At 33.5% G+C, this 21,987-nt stretch overlaps 1 protein-coding gene across 1 annotated transcript in view; it reads left to right on the top strand.

Annotated features, from left to right (window-relative positions):
• Window positions 1-21,987, top strand: part of LOC115215374 (flocculation protein FLO11) — a 102,758-nt gene that overhangs the window by 41,351 nt on the left and 39,420 nt on the right. The window contains exon 2 of the mRNA XM_036506040.1: window positions 10,819-11,005. Coding sequence (XP_036361933.1) covers window positions 10,819-11,005 — 187 coding nt within the window. The remainder of the gene's footprint in view (window positions 1-10,818; window positions 11,006-21,987) is intronic.

Here is a 21,987-nt window from a genome sequence, read left to right as displayed (position 1 = left end):
GTAATATAGAATTAGATATCCTATACTTCAACACCGCTGGAATAATCACTGTTAATCTAAGTATAAACCACATAAGCAGCAGTACAACTTCCCATACAACGACCACCACTAACAGCAAAGACATCTCGTACAACAATTGCTAGTAATACGATCATCTTCTCTTATTTGCTACATATTTGGCAGTTAATACCATTTAGATGTCTTTCAAGCCGCTATAAGTAGAATGATTAATAATGCCACTGCTCATTGCAACGACCTCTGCTAAATTATCTTCATCATTCATATACCGATGATAGTATTAACATCTTTAATATCACTGATAATATCGTTTTCAGACTTTGGTACCAGGCCAGCAATTTCGGGGGAGGGATGAGTCGATGACATCGCCCAAGTGCTCAACTGGGACTTCTTCTACCAACCCTGAAAACATGAAAAGTAAAATCGACTAAGGCGGAATTTGAACCCAGAACGTATCGACGAACTAAATGGTACCTTGCATTTTACCCAGTGTTCTGATACACCACTAATAATATTGACTATTCTTGTGACTCGATCACTTCTCTAAATCCACCTCAACAAGAATCACTAAACAGCTATCACAAATATGACTACGTTCTGAATTCGCACACCGCCAAGGTTGACTTTGCCTTTCATCCTTTCGGGGTCGATTAAATAAGTACCAGTTACGCACTGGCGACGATGTAATCCCTCCTCTCGAAATTAACCTTGTCCTCAAATTAGAAATGAATATTAAAATTGCTGAGGTGATACTTTGGAACCTATCTGACATATGACATGTTATTCCCTCACTGCGCTTTGGTCACGGAAGTGACTTGTTTTCAAAAGTAGCACGTAACATACTCTTCGATCCCCAACCTACCTGGTACACGTCCTCTGTCATCATTTCACTCTCACTGCATCTTCCGCTCTCAGCTTCGAGCTAACCACCTTGCCCATTAGTCTTTAATGTATCATCAACCCTCTGTAATTTCACCTTCTCCAACGTTTCTTTCACTTGTCGACTTACATATGTTCAAAATATAAGAACATTACTTGTATCGTATAAGAACATTAATTGTATCGTACTAGTCTCGGGCATCATACCGAAGCCATGGCCATTGCTTCTTTCTGACGAAATCTTAAAAATACAGTTGACACGGTCACCGTTGTTGTAGTGTCTCTAGCTTCATGTTTATCAAGACTCTATTAACCAATATAAATTAACATCATTAGCAGTACTTTGTCATTGGTTTTAGTGTTATTGCTGTGAACAACTATTTACAGGATTAAAAATGCTTTAAATTTTAAATTTACATATTTAAACTCTTTTTCAAAACTAAATATATTTTTATAGCAGTCAAACGTACTAACCCTACGTTTTTAACATATATTAGATGATTAGATTACTTCTAAATTCAATACAGCAGACGTGGTTATAAATTTTGTAATCATTACTTTCTCTTTTTGTACCAGCGACTAATCTAATTGCTTGGCTTGTTTATAATGGCTCCAATTATCTTATGCGACTTACTAGAATTTAATCCTGCACTAATTGAAGATTATTGGACATATTTAACAGTCTGGCGATCTGCCGAATATTTAACGTATTATTAGATTAGTTTAGAATGCCCCGCTTGCTGAAAACCCATGCATGCCACTACTTCCTCTCTATTTGAAACTGAGGGTATCCTCACAGCCATCAGCTGTTCGCTTAATCTATGGATTAATCTTTGTAGACAAATCACTGGTTTACCCTTCAAACGGAAACCATATAATTAGTTCTCATATGTGTGTGTCTCTCTCTTTCTCTCTTTTCATATGTCTAATATATATATATACATGCATGTATATATTTATCTATGCATACATATGTATATATAATCCAGGAAAATCCTACAGCTGTTTCATTATTTTAACAACAATGTTTGAATATCTTTCACATTAAAGTCTAAAGCCTCATCTGCAGTAAACAAAAATGACAAAGAAAAAGCATTTGTTAAACATTTAATCCTTTAATTCTGAATTATACAGTCCTAAAGACAGATTACAAACAATACTCTTTAAATTAGTCAATGTTATTTGACTTATTAAATTCATGCTTGACATTTTTTCTTCTTCAGTCTGACTAGCGTATAATAGAAAACCCACACGTCAGTTATTTTACTATAGAATGGGTTTCAAATCTTACTGAAGTCAACTACACCTTGCATCGTTTCGGAATCGATAAAATGAAGTACCTGTGGAACTGATGTAATCAGCTTTTCTCCTCTCAAAATTGCTGGTCTAGGGCCGAAATTCATAGAGAATATAAATGCTGTAAAAACTGTACTTTTAAAATTACGAATTGTTGGTGTAAATTATTACTGACTCAAAACGTCCCTTACACAGGTCGATGATTTGCTTCGGTTATGATAATTAGCTGAGTGATGAATTTATACATAGATATAATGCCTTTCGTCGCAGATATTTATCGATCTATAACCCACCTCGACAGGTGGGTGAGCTGTGTTGCACTGAGAAATTAATTAGAGAAACACCTGCTGTGGATTTGAACATAAACCATGAATGTAGGTTTCACAATTACATCCACTCGGCCATTTCGCTTCAAGTAAAACGACTTATCTATAATCTTGATCTAAAAACTGTATAGGTCGTATTTGTTAGGACAACTGTGACGAAGTATTTCTTTTCACTATTTATTTTTATATGTCATATTATAATCTGATAAAACTATCTTTCATACAAATATCAACGAGTTAGAAGTTACCTAGCAGTAATATGTGAAGGCGCGTAGCTTAGTGATTAGAGTTCTGCCTTCACGATTGTACAATACCGGTTTGTGTATTGTGTTCTTGAGCAAAGCACGTCGTTTTACCTTGCTCCAGTATAATCCCCTGTAGATGAATTCCAGAAATAACCGGAATAGTTTGACAGGGGCTTCGAAGTTTCAGCGAACCAGGCGCTAACAAACGATGGATGTTAAAACTTTGAAGTAATTGTTAACCTTTTCCGCGTATACACAAATGTGTGCGCATGTGTGTATGTATGTATGTATGTATGTATGTATGTATGTATGTATGTATGTATGTATGTATGTATGCACAAAATATCTACTTAGTCATTTCACAATTACCAAAAGAATGTGATGTTGAATATAAAGTTTATTCATATACATTGGTCACCGATATTTCATCAATGGTGACTACATCTTAAGAATATGAAGAAAACAGTCATAAATATATCTGCAGGGGTGAGTCTTTCGCCGTTGTATATTAGTGAAGGATACAGACATCGACAAGAAAAGTTGAAAAAAGTGGAATGTCATCATATTTGTTCTGCATCCAGTTACAAAACGTTTGTCACTATGGCCCCCAGAAAAGCAGTGAAATAGCGATTATCCTATTCAAAACCTGTAAACAACAGCGCTATTGTTCACAATTTGCAGTATAAAATAATGAGTAAATATTAAACAAATATCCACAGCAGTGACATGCAACACGCTGCTAAAAAAAATTGATATTGTCAATATCTATGCAACAGAGAAACTCTGTAACTAAAAATACTCTTTGTTACACTACAAAATGGCGTTTGTGTAATAAATGCTAAAACAGTTTCAGAAACATTTTCGTAAATTCATTTTACAAAACATGATGTTACTGAATGGGATATAACGTAGAAATCACGAAGGCGGCGAGCTGGCAGAAACGTTAGCGAAATGCCTAGCCGTTACGTTCTGAGTTCAAATTCCGCCGAGGTTGACTTTGCCTTTCATCCTTTCCGGGTCGATAAATAAAGTACCAGTTACGCTCTGGGGTCAATGTAATCGACTTAATCCCTTTATCTGTCTTTGTTTGTCCCCTCTATGTTTAGCCCCTTGTGAGCAATAAATAAATATATAAGGTAGAAATCACGTGCCTTTTTTGTGACAAAATGCAACTATTTGCATAGGCGTCAGGACATGTGCAATTACAAAAGATGTGTTGGTGGTAGAGCTGGAAGTATAATCCTTACTTTTAACACAGTATTTTTAATTATTGCACAGTTTTTTTTTCTTTTTTGCTACATTAAGTCGCGTACCATCTGGAAAAACTAACTTGTAAAAGTCTAACTTCCTTTTCATTGTGAAATCTGTCCATGAGCTATTTAAAACCACATAAAATGGCCGTTGGAGGGAAGTTATGCAGCAAGCGATTTAGACTCTACGTTTAGCAGCTTTACACCTTTACCAAACATAGTTTTTATAATCATAGTTACTTTACTTCTTATAATTTCAAGTTGCATGGGCTTCGTATTGGTAAAACTCTGTGGTATTTGTAAACTGGTTTTAGTTATATCAATGATATTTTGTAAAAACATGCTTCTCACACAAGAGAGTAGGATCAGCGTGATATATTAATTAATCGTGTATTAACAAAGCTTCCTTTAATGAGCGTTCGTTATAGCTAAAGTATTGTAGAAATTCGCGGTTTCACGGCTCACTTGATACTATATTATTTGATACATCTCTAAACACGTTTGCAATACTTTGATCTAATGTACAAAGTAATAAACGAGAAAATTTCCCTTTTTATTGAAACAATTTTCTGTACAGAAAATACAAATCAATGCTACATAAACTGTATCATGTGTTTGTTATGCAACCCACATCCAACAACCAATAATAATAAGAATAAGAATAATAGTAATGATAATGACAATAATAATAATAATAATAATAATAATAATAATAATAATAATAATAGTGATAATAATGCTAATAAGAAGAAATAAAGCACGTTGTCTACATTTTTCAAATTCAGTGTTAAAAATATATATTTTATGTGTTGCAACAGATTGAATTGGCATATAAACTTATTATGCAATGACACTCATGTGATGCTTAACGCTGGCATTAATACGGCAGTAAACGCATGTTATTGCATAGCTCAAAAACATCTAATAGGTTATGATTAATATGTAGGTTTACATCTGGAATTACATCACATAACAAAAGATGTGTCCACTTCTGTCAATTAAATTGCTGTTTGATATGAAACTCATCTAATATGAAAAGCATTCCTGTTGAGGAGCATAACAAACCTTTCTCTGCGCAATAATTATTGTGAGCTCTTTAAAAGCCGAATCTGCACTTGACTACGATACGAGTAGTATTGGAAGTGACATTATTACAAAACAATTAATACACTAGGAAATGTATGAATGGAAAAACAAATCGATTTTTTTCCTACTATGAAGTAATACATTTTGCTTCGTCGACGTAAAATGTCGGAAATTTGAAAGCTTTCAGGGAAAGGTCATAGAAATAAAACCTCTAAACATTGGCTAAAGTCAGTGATTTTCAGATCAACAGATCAAATGGTCAAATGTACTTTACCAGAAAACCCAACGCACTATGAAGTAGCACACGCACACACACACACACGCACGCACACACACACACACATATGAATTCACAAAGTAAACTGGGCGACAAGGAAATTTTTATTACGATTGCATTTTAATGATGAGAAAAATTATTTTTCTTACATTTATATTGTTTATCCTTTGGACAAAGAAATGTTTCGGAGTTTACCGAAATTTTGTGTTGGAAGTGTTGGATGACATAGATTGGCAAGAAGCATGAATGCCAGTACCAGATTCTGCTCAGGCCCTGGAATAGTTAGATAAACTTTTACTTTGATATACTGAATATTTATATACAGTGTTAAGAAAATACAATGAAAGTGATGACACGATTAAGATATATTTATACAAACAGAAAATTAAATGGTGAGACACGTTACAAAAATATCATAAGCATAAGTTATACGGTGTCAGTAAGTAAAATGTTCATAACTGAAGACCTGGTCATTAAGTAAACTGGCACTTAAACATTTTTTACTATAAGAGAATTATTTTATGATTGGGCTTATCAATATTTGAAACTAAAAATTGAAATTTGCCAGAAATTCATATGCGGAAAAAATTAATGGTTTTATTAAACAGTATATGACTTCCATCTGTTCGTCATTTAAAAATCATTTAATTTTAAAATAATGTTGGAAGTTCATTATTGATGAAAGAAGTATAGAGTAAAAAAATGATCTAGATATAGTTTTATAAATGTAATGAAAGTGTATGATCGTATCTAAGTGCCTATGGTGAGAGATAGTTAAAGACTATAAAGCAGATATATAACAGGAGGTTGTAAACTTAATGATTAATGGGAAAGAACTTTGGAGGAGAGTAAAGTTAGAAAATAGCACCAACGATTATAGTAGTGAGGTAGATGATGAGGAAACTTCTCCAATGTTTAAATTAGAAAACTGCTCAACAAATTTAGGCAGGACATTCTATGGCCATAACATTTTCGGACTAAAATCTTCCTTTGAATTTGTCACAAATAACTTTTTAAGCAGAGGTGATAGTTAGTTTTATAATGATATAATTTGTTCAACCAAGTTTTCCGTTACTTACTTCAACCAAATAAAAAGTAGATAGACAAATAAATAAAAAGCAATAGATCTTGAAATCAGCATGAAGTAATGAAACACTCATTAATTATACAATGCTACCGCTTATAGCGATGAGATGTCCGTATGAAAACTATCGAGGAAGACCGTTTCACGATAGATAATTGTCTCAACCATAGACGAACAACAGTTTGTTGACACTATCATCCTTATCTCTATGCAGACTGCCATCCTTTAACGAAAAGTGAATTTAGATAATTGAAAGAAGATTTAACTACTTTTCCTATTATCATATTAAACATTAATGGATCTTAGAACTTTGTAAACCGTTTTAGTCATACATAGTAGGTAATACGGGTATGAAAGAGACAAGAACGTCATTTCACATAAGAATCGGAAACTTTGTGGTAGGTTGATTAATTGCTCAAGACATTTGATTCTACTATAGATTTTTATGAACCAGACATGATAACGGATGGAATGCTTCTCGATGTAATCTCATTTCATTCCATTTAATGTTCTGTTATCTTACACCACCATTCACAACGCTATAAAAAGTACACTATCCTGACTGATAGTTATCTGACGAAGTTAGATCTGCTGTAGTCACTCAACGTAACCTTCATTAATGTCAGAACGATTTCTATCATTATTTCGGTTATTTAAACAGATAAATGCTCTTTTACCTAAAGCTTTAAAACAAGAACAAAAAGAAATCTCATTAGTGAATTAGCTACTGCAGACAAAACATGCTAAGTATGGATTTTTGTCCTGAAAATACTGCACTCGCTAGTCGAATTCCATGTTCACCCACCCTGAATATCTGATCACATGCAAGTAAGCTAGTCTTAATGACTAACTATTACTAAGCATTTAAATTAAATAAACTAATCGCTAGCTCCATGACCCACCTCTGACTAAGGTAATGATATCCAACGAAATAATTGTCTTACAACTTCAATATGGGACAGAAAAAAATCATGGCTGCTTCTCGTCAAAAACGAGTCGGTATATCAAGTCGACTTAGTTTATCATCGATGAAACCAAACTAAGCTGTGTATTCTAATCTTTTAAGTTGAAATCTTTTTATGCATAATATCCTATACAATATTATTATACGATCAAAATTTTATAACTTTAGAGGTTTCAAATGATATAATGCTTGTAGTTATGAAATAAGTTTTAAAATATAACACAGCTTGCTGAATTTGCTAAATGGCGTATATAATCTGCTTAAATTAATTTAATGAAAACTTATAAATATTTTCTACAAATATAAAATGCAAGTACCTCTCTCCTCACTCTGTGTATATATAGATATATGTACTCACACGTACAGACAGACACTCACACAGAAGCACACACTCACACACACACATACATATACACACATATATACATCCCATACATACACACATACATACAAATACAATTAATAATACGGAAAACATGATGGTTTTCAAAGCTTTATAGAACATAACAGTTGTAGAAATTGTACATAATCTTGCAATACGTCGACGTTCATATACATAAATATATATGCATTGCGTGTTTCTTAAATAGTTATACATAGCAAGAACAAGAATTCTGAAATGTATAATATATTACTCAGGTGCCGTGCCCTTGTTGCTCTAAAATTCATTCTATCTAATTTGTTATTGTTCTACCAAACAATGCAGTATATTACTGTTTCATGCGGTTTATATAAACTAAATCTAATTTAATTAAAATAATGCTGAAGTAAACCAGTTCGACGACTAAACTGATGTTTTACCAATCTATAAACTTCATATATTTTACTATAAGACATAAATGTATTAAAATATATTCTCATTCATTTTAACTAGAATTGTTTGTAAATATCGATTTAGTATATTTGGAAGTAATTAAACTGAACGCATAAGACACGGGTATATTTATTCTGATTCAAGAATTTTCATTTATACTCTAAACTTAACTTTATTCTCGAAGGGTTATCTTGTTAGAACTAAATGTCAGATTATATAAGAAAAGCTGTGAGTAACTGATTCAGCAGGATAAAGGACAAACAGTGGAAGGAACTGTGTTTCGTATCATCCTTCGTATCATCATGTTTCGTATCATGCTTTAATCCTTCTGTTTTGTGTCTATGGAGAAGTCTCATAACGTTCGACAGTGGAATCTATCTAGCTTTAATCCATACAGTTCTGAATTTTGTTAGTTCTGCGATAAAAGCAACGTGCTGTCGTCCAGCGTCTAATAGGATGATTTTTTGATCTTATATTAAAATGTAACCAAGAGTTGGACACAGGCTCTATAGAGCTTCTTGTTTGTCTGGGAAATTAATAAATTACAATATGTATCCCTTCAATCTTATGAGATTTTAGAGGCACCATTTGGAACCTTTGTCTATATATATATTATAAGTACAGACAGTTACCTGCCTGAAGTTATTGTTTTCTAAGATAAGGCCTCAGATTATTTTAAATTCAGTACACCAAATAACAAATTGTCCATATTGATCTAGCTGTAAAACTTTTTCTTATATTAATTAAACTTCAGTTATAATTAAACAAATTACACATAATTACTTTATAAAAAAATTAGCATATTTCTATGAGTTCTCTCGGAAAAGATATTTAATGTCTGTAAGCCTTTCTTAAAAGTATTCTACACCTAGCTTAACAATATGAGCCGCAAAACACTTAACCATTTAATAGTGGGCCGCGAATTAAACTTGTATACCAACACTCCATAGCAAAGTCATTTTCTTTTTCAAAGATGTTACTAGAGAATGTGTATTCCTAAACAAATTTCTAAATCTTATAAGAATTTTCTTTCCAAAAGATGTCTCAAAAGACAAATTGAAAATCATCTGTCATGTTGATTTTTTATTTTGAATACTTTTTCTATAATCCGAGCGAATGATTATATTTGTTCTTTATATTAAAAATGGATTTAAAGCAAATATTGAAATATTCTCATCATGCTTTTTACATAGTTGCGGCATATGTTTTCCTTTTATTATTATTATTATTATTATTATTATTATTATTATTATTATTATTATTATTATTATTATTATTATTATGTTGTGGCTTAGTCAAAGGAGCACTTATAACATGGGCAGTGACTTCAAGAATAATTAGGAAGAAAGGAAAAGAAAAGAGAAACTACGAATCATACGGGAAACTGGATAACTAACTTGAGACGTGATCCGAATACTAGTCATAGACTGAGCTCTACTTAATACAGTGAAAAACTAAGTAATGAGCGTAGACGGGGTGAGGGAAGCCAGCCAATTAGTATCAAGATTATTTTATTAATTCAAGTCGCTGGGGTTAAAACTAGTGCGTAATCGTTAAAGATTTTAAATATTTCTCTCCGAGATTAATACGTCACTTATTCATTATATCAATCATGAAAATAGTAAACTGTTGATTACGAATTATTAAAATGCATCGAATGCTCTGTGTAACACATTTTTTCCTTCTTTCCTCTTTATATAAATTTGCATAATTTGATCATATACATTAGCATAATTTGCAAATATAAATGATCAATATTAATTACATGATAAATATATCTTATAGCTTACATGTACACACACTTACATCTGTACACATGAGTAAGAGTTGTAAAATAAATACCGTAAATCCTCGAGTATAATCCGCATTTTCCCCCAAAATTTAAAGGTCAAAACCCCTAGTGCGTACTATATACGAGGTTTAAAATGAAAAATATTTTCTAAGCAATGTCCGAGTCTCTATTTGTTGTCCGGCAATGTTTATTGAGACGCACTTTGTGATGTCGGGCGCGAAAATACATTAAGCTAAGCCTGAAAGCAATGAAGTCATAAAAGAATCATTAATAAATTGCAATAAGCAACATTTATTAAAATAAAAGTATTCCGAACACAGAATAACATGTAACATAAACAATTTGCAAACATATTTACATTACCATATAACAGTTAAGAACATCACCATTATTGTATTAAGCATCCGCGGAAGTATTTGTTCGACTAGGTGCTGCTGGCTTAATTACGCACGACTCAAGTTAGAGAAGGGGTGCGTGTTATACAAAAGGTTTAGGTTTTTCAGAGGTACAGCCACCTAAAACTTCCCTGCATATTATACTCAAGCGCGGACTATACTCGAAGATTAACGGTATACAAACCTAAATGTTCTCCAATCATCATGTGTATAGTTTTACATGTGGCTTACACTGGACTTCAAAGTTATCAAGGTAGATGCTTCTAAGAATGTAGACGACTTTGATGAAACGAGTTTTATTCATAAAATATTGTATGAAATCAAACTTAAATATACATGTAAATATATGTATTATAGAACAACTTGCTGATTATTCTTATATTTTATTCCAGACTGGAAGAATTGCGTTCATTCCACCAAAGTGACCAAGAACAGATTGCTAGGCAGAACCAACAACTTGCTGATTTAGAGGGCGAGATCAGTATGTTGCGTAGATCTATCGAATCTCTCGAAAAGGAGAAGATGAGGCAATCAAGTATCCTTACTAGGATGAACGACGAAATGGAGAAACTCCGAATGGTGAGTTAAAATATAATATTTTATGAATGCAGTGTTATGATAACTCACTATTTATTCTACCTTTATCTCCTTGTAAAACCTTCCTTACTGTAGTATGCTTGGAAACCACATTTCCATTTGTATCCTTCCTGAAATGCTGTAACGAAATATTTTATTACTAACGTCTATGGAAATGCTATGCTACCCTATCACACTATCACACTGTTGTAAAACACAATCATTATGTCTAAAATATTGTCATACAACGATTTATTTTCCTTTCGTTTTGTATTTTAGTTCTCATTTTATTTTTCAAACTTTGGTGGGGGATTTTCTAAGAAAATGAGGAAAAATGATCTCTAAAATGCCATTTATCACTTGATCGCTAAATAATCGCAGTGGGTAAATTGATGGCGTACAGCATCATTATTTACAAATATGAAATGCACTGACGATTGATACTAATAAAATGTCGTAATGCTCGTAATGCTTTTTTTTCCTAGACCTGATATAATGATGTACCAAGGAAATATTGCATTATTTAGGCATTAATAATTGGCAAACTGAACACATTCATTAAAATCATGATCATCAGAATCATGGTAACACCATCATCGTAGCCGACAGCAATGTGGTTACTACTACTACTACTACTACTACTACTACTACTACTACTACTACTACAGCAACGAGTTGGCTGAACCGTTAGCACACAGGAGGAAAATTCTTTGCGTCCGTTTTTTACTTTCTTAATTCAAATTCTGCCGAGTTCCACTTTGCTTTTCCATCACGAGTCGAATATTTAAATACCATCCAAGTAAGAGTGCTGATGTAATCGATTTAACTCTTCCTCGCACTTGCTGAACCTGTGCCAAAATTTTAAAAACCATTATTATAATAATTGTAACTATTATTGAGTGAGGGAGCAGCGCATACCATCAAAATGACTCTGGGGTACAAATATACGAAGCTTAATATACCCATCATGAGCACAGATTTGGTAAGCGTACATCATAACCATATATGTGTGACATGGTCACTACATATCAAGATAAACAGCGCATTAACTTGCAGTTGTGGGCCAGTAAGAATTTTCTCAAGTGGAGGAGCCAATCCCGCTCAAAAGCCCCAATATACAAAGATTATATATAAATATTTTCGTACTGATAACATTTCAGTTCTTGGGAGAATTTTATAGGATATCTAGCACTGATGTGAGTATTTGAAAAGAATTAGATGATGATATTCAATTTGTTTTATAAACAAAATTAATTTTAGCTCAGAGCACAGTAACTCGTCCACGCAATGGAAGCAGTATTAATTAGAATAGACATCTATGTACTATACTCAACGGATATGTACCTTTAGCAGGCAAGATATGACATTTATCGCCCGATATAAAATCTCTTATAGACTCGGTGTGTTAAAAGCACAGCCATTATCGGAGGGAGCCGAAATATTGTTCTGCAGCGACTAGCAAGAATTCTAGATTCATTTTACCCTTCCAGGGCTTTATCACTTTGCGTTTTATGTTGTGATTTTAATTGTAGTATCTTGATTGTAAACGATGTTTACACGTAAGGTGTGATATATATGTAGCTATTCTACACATTGTTTTGATAGATAGATTTAGCAGCGACATCTTTTATACTGTTTCGCTTTCTAAGTGCCATGCGTTCTGTTTTACTTGAGGCTCTCAATTTAAACTTGTATAAACAGCCGAATGACCGAAACTATGGAATGCTACTTTATCTTTCACCCCCTTCTATAATAATTAATGTGTCTACTTAAATCAGGATCCCTTAATGCAAATTGTGTAAGTCCCTATTAACACATTTGAAAAATGCTTTCGTTACCTTCTAGTTTGAACAGCTTCAAAAAATGTGTGGGGTTATTAGATCCCCATCTCCAGAAGCTGCTTTCTCAAAATTCTCAGCATGCATCAAAGATGTCATTACATTCGTTAATACACATTAACGAGCGAAACATTGTCAAGTATGTTGGCTGCTCTTCCTCAGTCGAGGCATAAACAGCCAGAAGTCTAATGGAGTCGCCTACGCTGATGATAAGCTCCAGGAAAAAACATTTTGCGAATCTCATTAGATTCGAAAAATGTCTTACAGGAAAAGGAAAATTGGACGCGTGACGTTTATACGTTTCAAAAAAAAAAACAACATAATACTTTGTAACATGAATAAACTGAAATAGTTTCCATCAAAATGTCAGCATAGCTAGTGCTTGAACCCATGGAAATTTCACTTGTTATTGTCTGAAAGAATCTGGAAACAAAATTAACTGTTGTTTCCTGATATAAAAACAAGATTAACCTAAAAAAGATAGAAAGATAACAGCGTGTCCCAGAAGTTTCTCTCTTTTTTTCTTTTCAAAAGCATTAGTGACATAAATCAATTTAACCATTTTCAGTTTGAAATCAAATTTTGTAACTTGCGCTTCCCTTACTCATTCATTGTAGAATTCTTGCGAAAGAAAAATTATGAAATACATATCTATATATTTGAAATAAGTAATTGATATAACATAGTAAATTACACCTTTCCCTTGTATTTACTTTAGAATTTAAATCAATTATTTATTTACACTTCTTATAGATTGATAGGCTTAGTTCCGCTACGAAAGGAAATTTTCAAACTGATTCTCCAACAATTTTCATTGAATTATTTCAAATGAAAACGAGAAACATTCCTGTTTCCTCAACAATAACAATAATCAACCCACGACACTGTTTGTATATTCTGAATTGAAAACTACTTAAATCCAGAGTCATTATCTATTACTATAGTTTCTTCTAAAGCTACTAAAGATTGAGTGTATAGTACTGCTTGTTGTAAGGGTATTTAGCTATAGAATTGATTTCATGTTACACATACACACAAAAGAGGAAAATCAGAAAAACATTCGTGAATAGGAAATGTACTTTTAACAATCTAGTAGTTAAAATAACTGTACGTGCACTTCTGAATGATTGTTTGTTTGACTGTCTGTCTGTCTGTCGCCCTTCTCTCGTTCGTTTTTTTTATACACACACACACATATATAAATATATATATATATATATATATATATATATATATATATATATCGAGAGAGAGAGAGAGAGAGAGAGAGAAACAGACAGACAGACAGACCGAGCGGTATTGAGACGTATATATATATCATATAATGTACGTTGTTATAAGTATATATATATATATATATATATATATATACATATATATATATATATATATATATATATATATATATACATACATATATATATATATATACATATATATATATATATATATATATATATATACATATATATATATATATATATATATATATATACATATATATATATACACATATATATATATACACATATATATATACATACATATATATATACATACATATATATATATACATATATATATATATATATATATATATATATATATATACATATATACATACATATATATGAACACATGTGTACATATGCGTATGTGTGTGCGTGTGTGTGCATGTATATAAGCACGCTCACACACATATTCAAATCATAAACATTCGTCCTCTTTGGTTAATGACACGTTCAGCATTTCGATCTTTTTGTCGTAGGTCTTTGATGCATTCCATAATCATTAAAGTGTACAGGCATACAAGCATTGATATATATATATATATATATATGTGTGTGTGTGTGTGTGTGTGTGTGTGTGTGTGTATGTATGTATGTATGTATATATATATATATATATACATAAGCTTGCACACATATACTCAGAGATGTAAGCACAAACATAGAAGTATTTTTGATTTTATTTGAATAAGGATATCTACAAATGATTGTATATGTGTATATATACATACGGATAGATAGATAGATAGATAGATAGATAGATAGATAGATATCACTGAGATTACTTGAAATAAAAAGGTAACAAAGAAGTCTTTTTCTTTTACATTTATTCCGTTTTTCGTTAACAAAAGTAAGTATGTTCGTGGAAATTGAATTTTCTTCAAAAGAAATTGCTCTCTGTATTGGCATGTTCACTGAGAATTGTACCCAACTGTATCGTTTCTACGCATGTCTAATAGCAGCTGGCAGCAGACCTAGAGAATAGCTTCAGTTAGGAAACCCCTTTCAAATGTTTCCATTATGTGTTTCGTTGCACATTTTTTTTGACTTCGCAGCAAATCTTGTCGAAAGGAAGTCGGATTTCCTAAAAGAATAATTAATTTACTCTTCGTGCATTTAAACCTATATATGTATATATTGGAGTCTTACATAATGCGTGATAGTTAGAAGAATCGGTACGGTTTCGAATAGAATATTGCGAAGTGTTTTTTCTTCCTCCGCATCAATCCTACAGGTATCAGATTTTGTTCCCGACCTTTTCTTGATCGAACAAAACATATTGATGCATGGCGGTCGTTTTGGGGAATTATATGGTCTTAAGAGTAGATACTTTGCTGTTTGTATTAAAGCAAATACCAGCAATGAGACTGGTATCGATTTTACCGGATTGTTTTTTGCAAAACATGTTTCTGTCGGTAGGGAAGACTTAAACGCTTAGGCAAATACTAGTCTTTTCGAAAACTTTTATCCATGTCTGTGTTTTGTTGCAGGCGAAGATCACGATCATCTGGGATCAACGAGTACCTTAGAAGCAGTCTGTACACTGTTTAATTAACATGCGTTTCATTAGGTAGCAATTTTGAATTTTATTTTGAGGTTTAAAAAAGGAAAGGCTTCGCCAGTAGAACTAATTTTTGATACAAAATATGGCGACTGAATGTCTCGAATGAGTTGTAAGACATTTTACGCGCATTTTAAAAGGGTGGTAATATAGTCGACAGTAAATATTGCAAACTTTTAACTTCGAAATCCATCTTCTTCTGCATAAGTTGTTATGAACATTCTATGTCGTCAACCAGCCTGGTAAAAATAGCAGCAAAATTCCCCTTCAAATCTACCCTATAAATAAGGAAATGACGTGTTGAATAACGTAGCTGTGGATATACAAATATACCGGATTCTTATTGCTGGAATTGATTTAGTCAACTGTACTTATACAAAAGCGACTTGTGCATAGCTTAAAGGAATTAATATTTCCAATCATATCAGAAACATTATGTATTACTTGTTGGATTAGATTAGTGACGAAAGTAAACCAGATTTTTTTTATAAACATTTATAACAGTAATCTTAATCTGTCTTGATAACTAGTTCGAATAATCCTGTTGTAAGGAAATCTAGGAAAAAATGAACGAAAACTCTCTAAATTATATGATAAATTATAAGCTTGCATTGCATTCAAATTAACTGAGGATAACTTAAAAGTGAGCATGGTTAAGGGATACTCCTGTCTTAATGTACTGAAAGTTTAGCATATGGCTTTATCAGTATATATAATAGAAGTTAAACTTTACAGAATAATGGCTCTTTGACGCTGACACAAGCAAAAAGATACCAAGAGCACTAAAATAAGATTCCTTTAGAAAAGACGTGGCGTTAAAGTCTTTCTTCAAAGTTTCACAGTATCCATAGTTAGACTTGCTCTAGTTCATTAAAATCTAAGTTAATTTGAATTATAATTTCATTTTCGAAGTAATTAATAAGGAAGACAGATATTATGAATATTACTTCATTCGTAATGTTATCTAAATGACACGTACCAGGAACTCGTTAGAAGTTGGTGGCTACTATATTTGTAAAATTAATCACATTATTTGCGATTCGTGTCTGTAGATTTAACAGCTTGACGGCCACCAAAATTTACTGAGTCATCAGGACTGCCACTGAAAAATTAACCTTAAATTTGAGAATCTAAGGTAAGCGAGACATATGGGGATCATCTCTATTCAACGTTTATGAATGTTAAAAGTCAAGGCTTCACCTCGTGTGCATTAAAGAGGTAAATTCATATTACCTATTCAGAACTCATAAAATTTAATCAGCGTAGATTACGTGTCATATCCACACAATGCAGCACCAGTGTTCAAGAATGACATCTTTTCTTCTATATCATAAATTATAGATAATTAAATAATATAAGGTACATTATGAAGATTCTTGCTTTAACTACGTGACCTCATAGTAACCTCGTAGAGGCAGTTGACAAAAAGACAGAGAACTGACGATTCATGAAGCCAAATATTATATAAGTAACGTACTGATTTGTTGCTGGACCAGTATCGCAAAGCTCACACACACACACACACACACACACACTCACACACACATGCACACACACATAGAGGCATATATAGTGAAAAATCAAAATGAATGGAACATGGAAGAGATTAACGAAAACGGACAAACAATAAATAAACATGGAAATCCTCTCATCAGACACAGAGTCCAAGCAACAAGCTTAGTTTCGGTGCGTTTAATGTCCGAAGATCTTAAATTCCATGGTTTTACTGCTCGTCTGGTTGTACTAGTGGTATAGGGAATAACAGGTGATGCAGAAGCATGGATTCACACATACATACATACATACATACATACATACACATGTGTGTGTGTGTGTGTCTGTGTGTAAAATACCCAATAATTAAAAGTGAGTAACATGTGTGACGTTAGGCCCGCTGGTTCTACATCATTACCTTCTTCCACATTTCTAAAGAAAGACAGGGAGAGGGCGTAAGAGAGAAAAAGAAGATTTATCTAGTGTAACCAAGCCTCTTTGCAAGCGAGCGATAAAAGGACATGCTTTCGAAACATTACAACATAAATTTATTCCAATATTCGTAGAACTACACGCACACCATAAATATATATATATTTATCTGGATGTGTGAGTGTTTGTTTGATCTGGATCTAACTACATCTATCTAACATTTAAAACGACCAGTACGCCATAACAAATTCGAATGAAATGTTATATGAAATGTTGTAATTGGAAGATGATTACGGATATTTTCCTTAAGATTAATTATTAACGTTAATAATGGTTGTTGATCTATCTCCATTACTGCTCAACGATCACGATTCAGTTGTTTTTATTAACTGAATTATCTGCTCCGGAATTAAAGTGTATATACTTCAATACTAGACACTCTTGTGTACTATTAACGTAATTCCCAGCAAGAATCAATGTAACACAGTGTGTGAAAAAGCCTTCAGCACACCGACCTTCCATACAGGTTACGCATAGACAATTTCGCTAACAAGGTATGAGGTAACCCGGTGGGTGGGAAATGAACTGTTTAAACATTCGGCCATGCAGTGCTTACAAAAAATTATACACTCCTCTTTTGTAAAAACTACATGGTCGATCAGTTTTTACTTCGCAACCCCGAGGCATGCTTGTATCGCTTTGCAACAATTTGGTTTTGGGCTATCCCAATGTACAGCCCCTTGAGCATATATTTCTCCTGTAGCCCCGAGCCGACGACCAATGGCTTGTGAGTACATATATATGTATGTATCTGAAATAGATGTACGAATATTACCGTTACGTTTACTGCTCCACGTAGATTATCATAGTCCAGTCTGCTTCCAGGATAGTAAAATAACTACTATACTTAATAGTATAACTAGTTCTTAAATGCAGAGCAACTAGAGAAAAATTACAATATATATATATGTGTGTGTGTGTGTGTAATTGCATGACAAGCGGTGTTAGCTTGTTTATGTCCCCTAAGTTAACGTTCCACTAAAAGGGTCCGATAGGATATGTAACAAACTTTTGAAGAAATAGGTCCTGGTGTTAATTTGTTCGACCAAACCCAACATGACGCAGTACTAGCATGGTCGCTGTCCATTGAGTGAAACAGATAATAGTTAGAGGATACAAAGATATATATATATATGTATATATATATCTTTTACTTGTTTCAGTCATTTGATTGCGGCCATGATGGAGCACCACCTTTAGTCGAGCAAATCGACCCCGGGACTTATTCTTTGTAAGCCCAGTACTTATTCTATCAGTGTCTTTTGCCGAACCGCTAAGTGACGGGAACGTAAACACAACAGCATCGGTTGTCAAGCAATGCTAGGGGGACAAACACAGACATACACACACACATATATATATATATATATATATACGACAGGCTTCTTTCAGTTTCCGTCTACTAAATCCACTCACCAGGCATTGGGCTATAGCAGAAGACACTTGCCCAAGGTGCCACGCAGTGGGACTGTTTTTATTCGCTTCTTCTTTGTTGAGATTTTTCAAATCTGCGTTTTGAAAATATAATATATGTTGATATCAAGAGAATGGTACAGATTAGTGAGGCGATAGAGCGCCTCCCTTTATGTATTGTGGTGTTTAGTTTCCTGCCAAGATGGAACTTTCTCTGAATTCGTCTAGAATCAATAATGAAACAACGTGGATATAACTGAGCCGATTCAGTATCAAATATATACTGGCTAACGTAGCTGACTTTGTGCCAGGTTATATGTCTGAATGTGTGTGTGTGTGAGAGAGAGAGAGAGAGAGAGTGTGTGTGTGTGTGTAAAGTACAAATCACGCTCGAAACAGATAAAACTAAAAATAATATCATGTAAATATTTTATTGAAGTCTTCGGGGTTTTCCATTCAAGCGGCTTTCCAACCCATTATTTGCAAGTTATTATTTGTAACTTCATTTACTTCGAGTTCCACCGTTTAAAACGATTTATTGTTACTATATTAAATAGTTAACAGTTGGTCTATATTTCTCGAAGTTCAAATCCCACCACTTCCTAGAGTCATTCTTCTAGTCCTACGCAACAGGCACCAGACATACAGTGAAATAAATTCCCTCAAGAAACCCTTTGTATATCAAAAAGAAATCAATATTCTCACTCACTGTGAGAAACTATGTTTGGGTAAACTAAAGAGTGGGGGGCTGTATGTAGTCGTCATTTTCCAAGAAATACTAACACAGCTACTTCATATCGCAGTCTACTTTATTAGACAAAGAAGGACGAGACGAGGTGGTTAGAACTAAAATCACTTTGATCTTAGTTTTGTTTGACCAGTGATGTCTAGAAGCAGATTTCGATTCCCTCTGGAACCGAACTCACTCCAGTGATGTAATCTAATGATTCAAAAAGAATGGTATATGTGCACAGACTTTTACTTTTTAAATAAGAGATACAATTAACATTTACACGAGTTCTTCGTAGAGTGAGAAAACAAGTGAGTAGTATAGTATCTACAAGACATGTCAGTTTTTAACCTGATTGTCATTACACTTTGATACGATTTCCTTCTGTGTTTCTCGGTTATGTTTCTTACCCTTTCATCTTAATTTCCGCAGTACATTTGCATCTTTGGATATGATCAAAACAGAGGTTAAAAATTCTCTATAGATGTACAGCAGCAAATCAAGAAACATTAGCCTCGTCGTAATATGAGTACTATATCATAATACTTATTCATAACCAAGGTGGCGAGCTGGCAGAATCGTTAGCACGTCAGCCGGAATGCCTAGCCATTCATCCTTTCGGGGTCGATAAATTAAGTACCAGTTACACACTGGGGTCGATATAATCGACTTAATCCGTTTGTCTGTCCTTGTTTGTCCGCTCTGTGTTTAGCCCCTTGTGGGTAGTAAAGAAACAGATATAATATACTTAATCCGTCCGTCTGTCCTTTTTTGTCTACTCTGTGTTGAGCCCCTTGAGGGCAATAAAGAAATAAGAACGTTAGCACGCTGTCCGGAATGCCTAGGGGTATTTCGGCTGCCGTTACGTTTTGAGTTCAAATTCCGCCGCGGTCGACTTTGCCCGTCATCCCTTCGGGGTCGATTAAATAAGTACCAGTTAGGCACTGGGGTCGATGTAATCAACTTAATCGCTTTATCTGTCCTTATTTGTCCCTTCTATGTTTAGCCTCCTGTGGGCAATAAAGAAATAAATACTTATTCATAACCAGTAGCATCCAGTTCGAAATCATTTCCTCATTTCGTCTCTCAAACAATGCAAAATAAGCGGCATCTGTAACATAAAGGTGACCATCCTGTAGAACTTCCTCATCAATCTCTACTATCATCGGTTTTCTTGCCGTTTTGTCTTCGATTACCTAACTTCAGGTAAACCCCTTACATTTTACTATTATATCCATAAACCCCCGCCTGTTTATTCATTGCATATATATATTTTTCTACTCACAGGAAGCAGATACAGTTACACATGTAAGATGATCTACCTTACAATATTACTGCTATTATTATTATTATTATATTATTATTATTGTTATTTATTTATTATTATTATCATCATCAACATCATCATCATTTTCATATGACCTTCATAATCATCACCCCTATACTTTATTATCATTAACAATTCGTAATAAGTAGTCACTACATTATAGGCCTTAGTTTTCTGTAGACTGACTCCGTGGTTCGGTTTTAATTTTCAGTTTGGAACCCTTTCTTTTTCGTATGACAATTTATGTTCTCGAGTAAAGCATGAACATTATAATTAATAACCCCCCTTCCGCAATTTGATCTGTGTGGTTGGTAGAGTAGTAGAATCTTGCAGTATTTGTTCCAGCTCCGTAGTCCTGAGTTCAAATCCTGCTGAAATCAGCTTTGCCTTTGATCCTCCTAGGATCAATAAGATAAACTACCAGACAAGTATTGGTTCAATGATGTCGGTCAGTCCCTTCTCCTCAAGGTTTCTGGCTTTGTGCCTAAAACTGAAGGGATTATTATTATTTAACTTGAAGAATCAGTAGATCATTAGAAAAAGTGCCTCGCACATTTACAGCTACATCTGAGCTCAAATTCTGCAGTGGTTAACCTTGCTTTTAATCTTTCTAGAGCCCATTAAATAATGTACTACTGCTGCTGTTGAGTGTTCCCTCCCTCAATTTCTGGTTTTGCACATATGTAAGAAAGAGTTCGACTGCAATGCTTTCTTTTGTTAGAAATATTCTTACCTTCACTGTCTTTCTAATCGTTAATACTTGCATCTTACTCACCCAACTTGAACGTTACTGAAAAGTGGATGTAATCTACTGCTTACTAGTTTGATGAGCTGTCTTGCT

This window comes from Octopus sinensis, linkage group LG9, assembly GCF_006345805.1.
Source record: "Octopus sinensis linkage group LG9, ASM634580v1, whole genome shotgun sequence".
NCBI lineage: Eukaryota > Metazoa > Mollusca > Cephalopoda > Octopoda > Octopodidae > Octopus > Octopus sinensis.
This window is presented reverse-complemented; position numbering and strand designations above follow the sequence as displayed.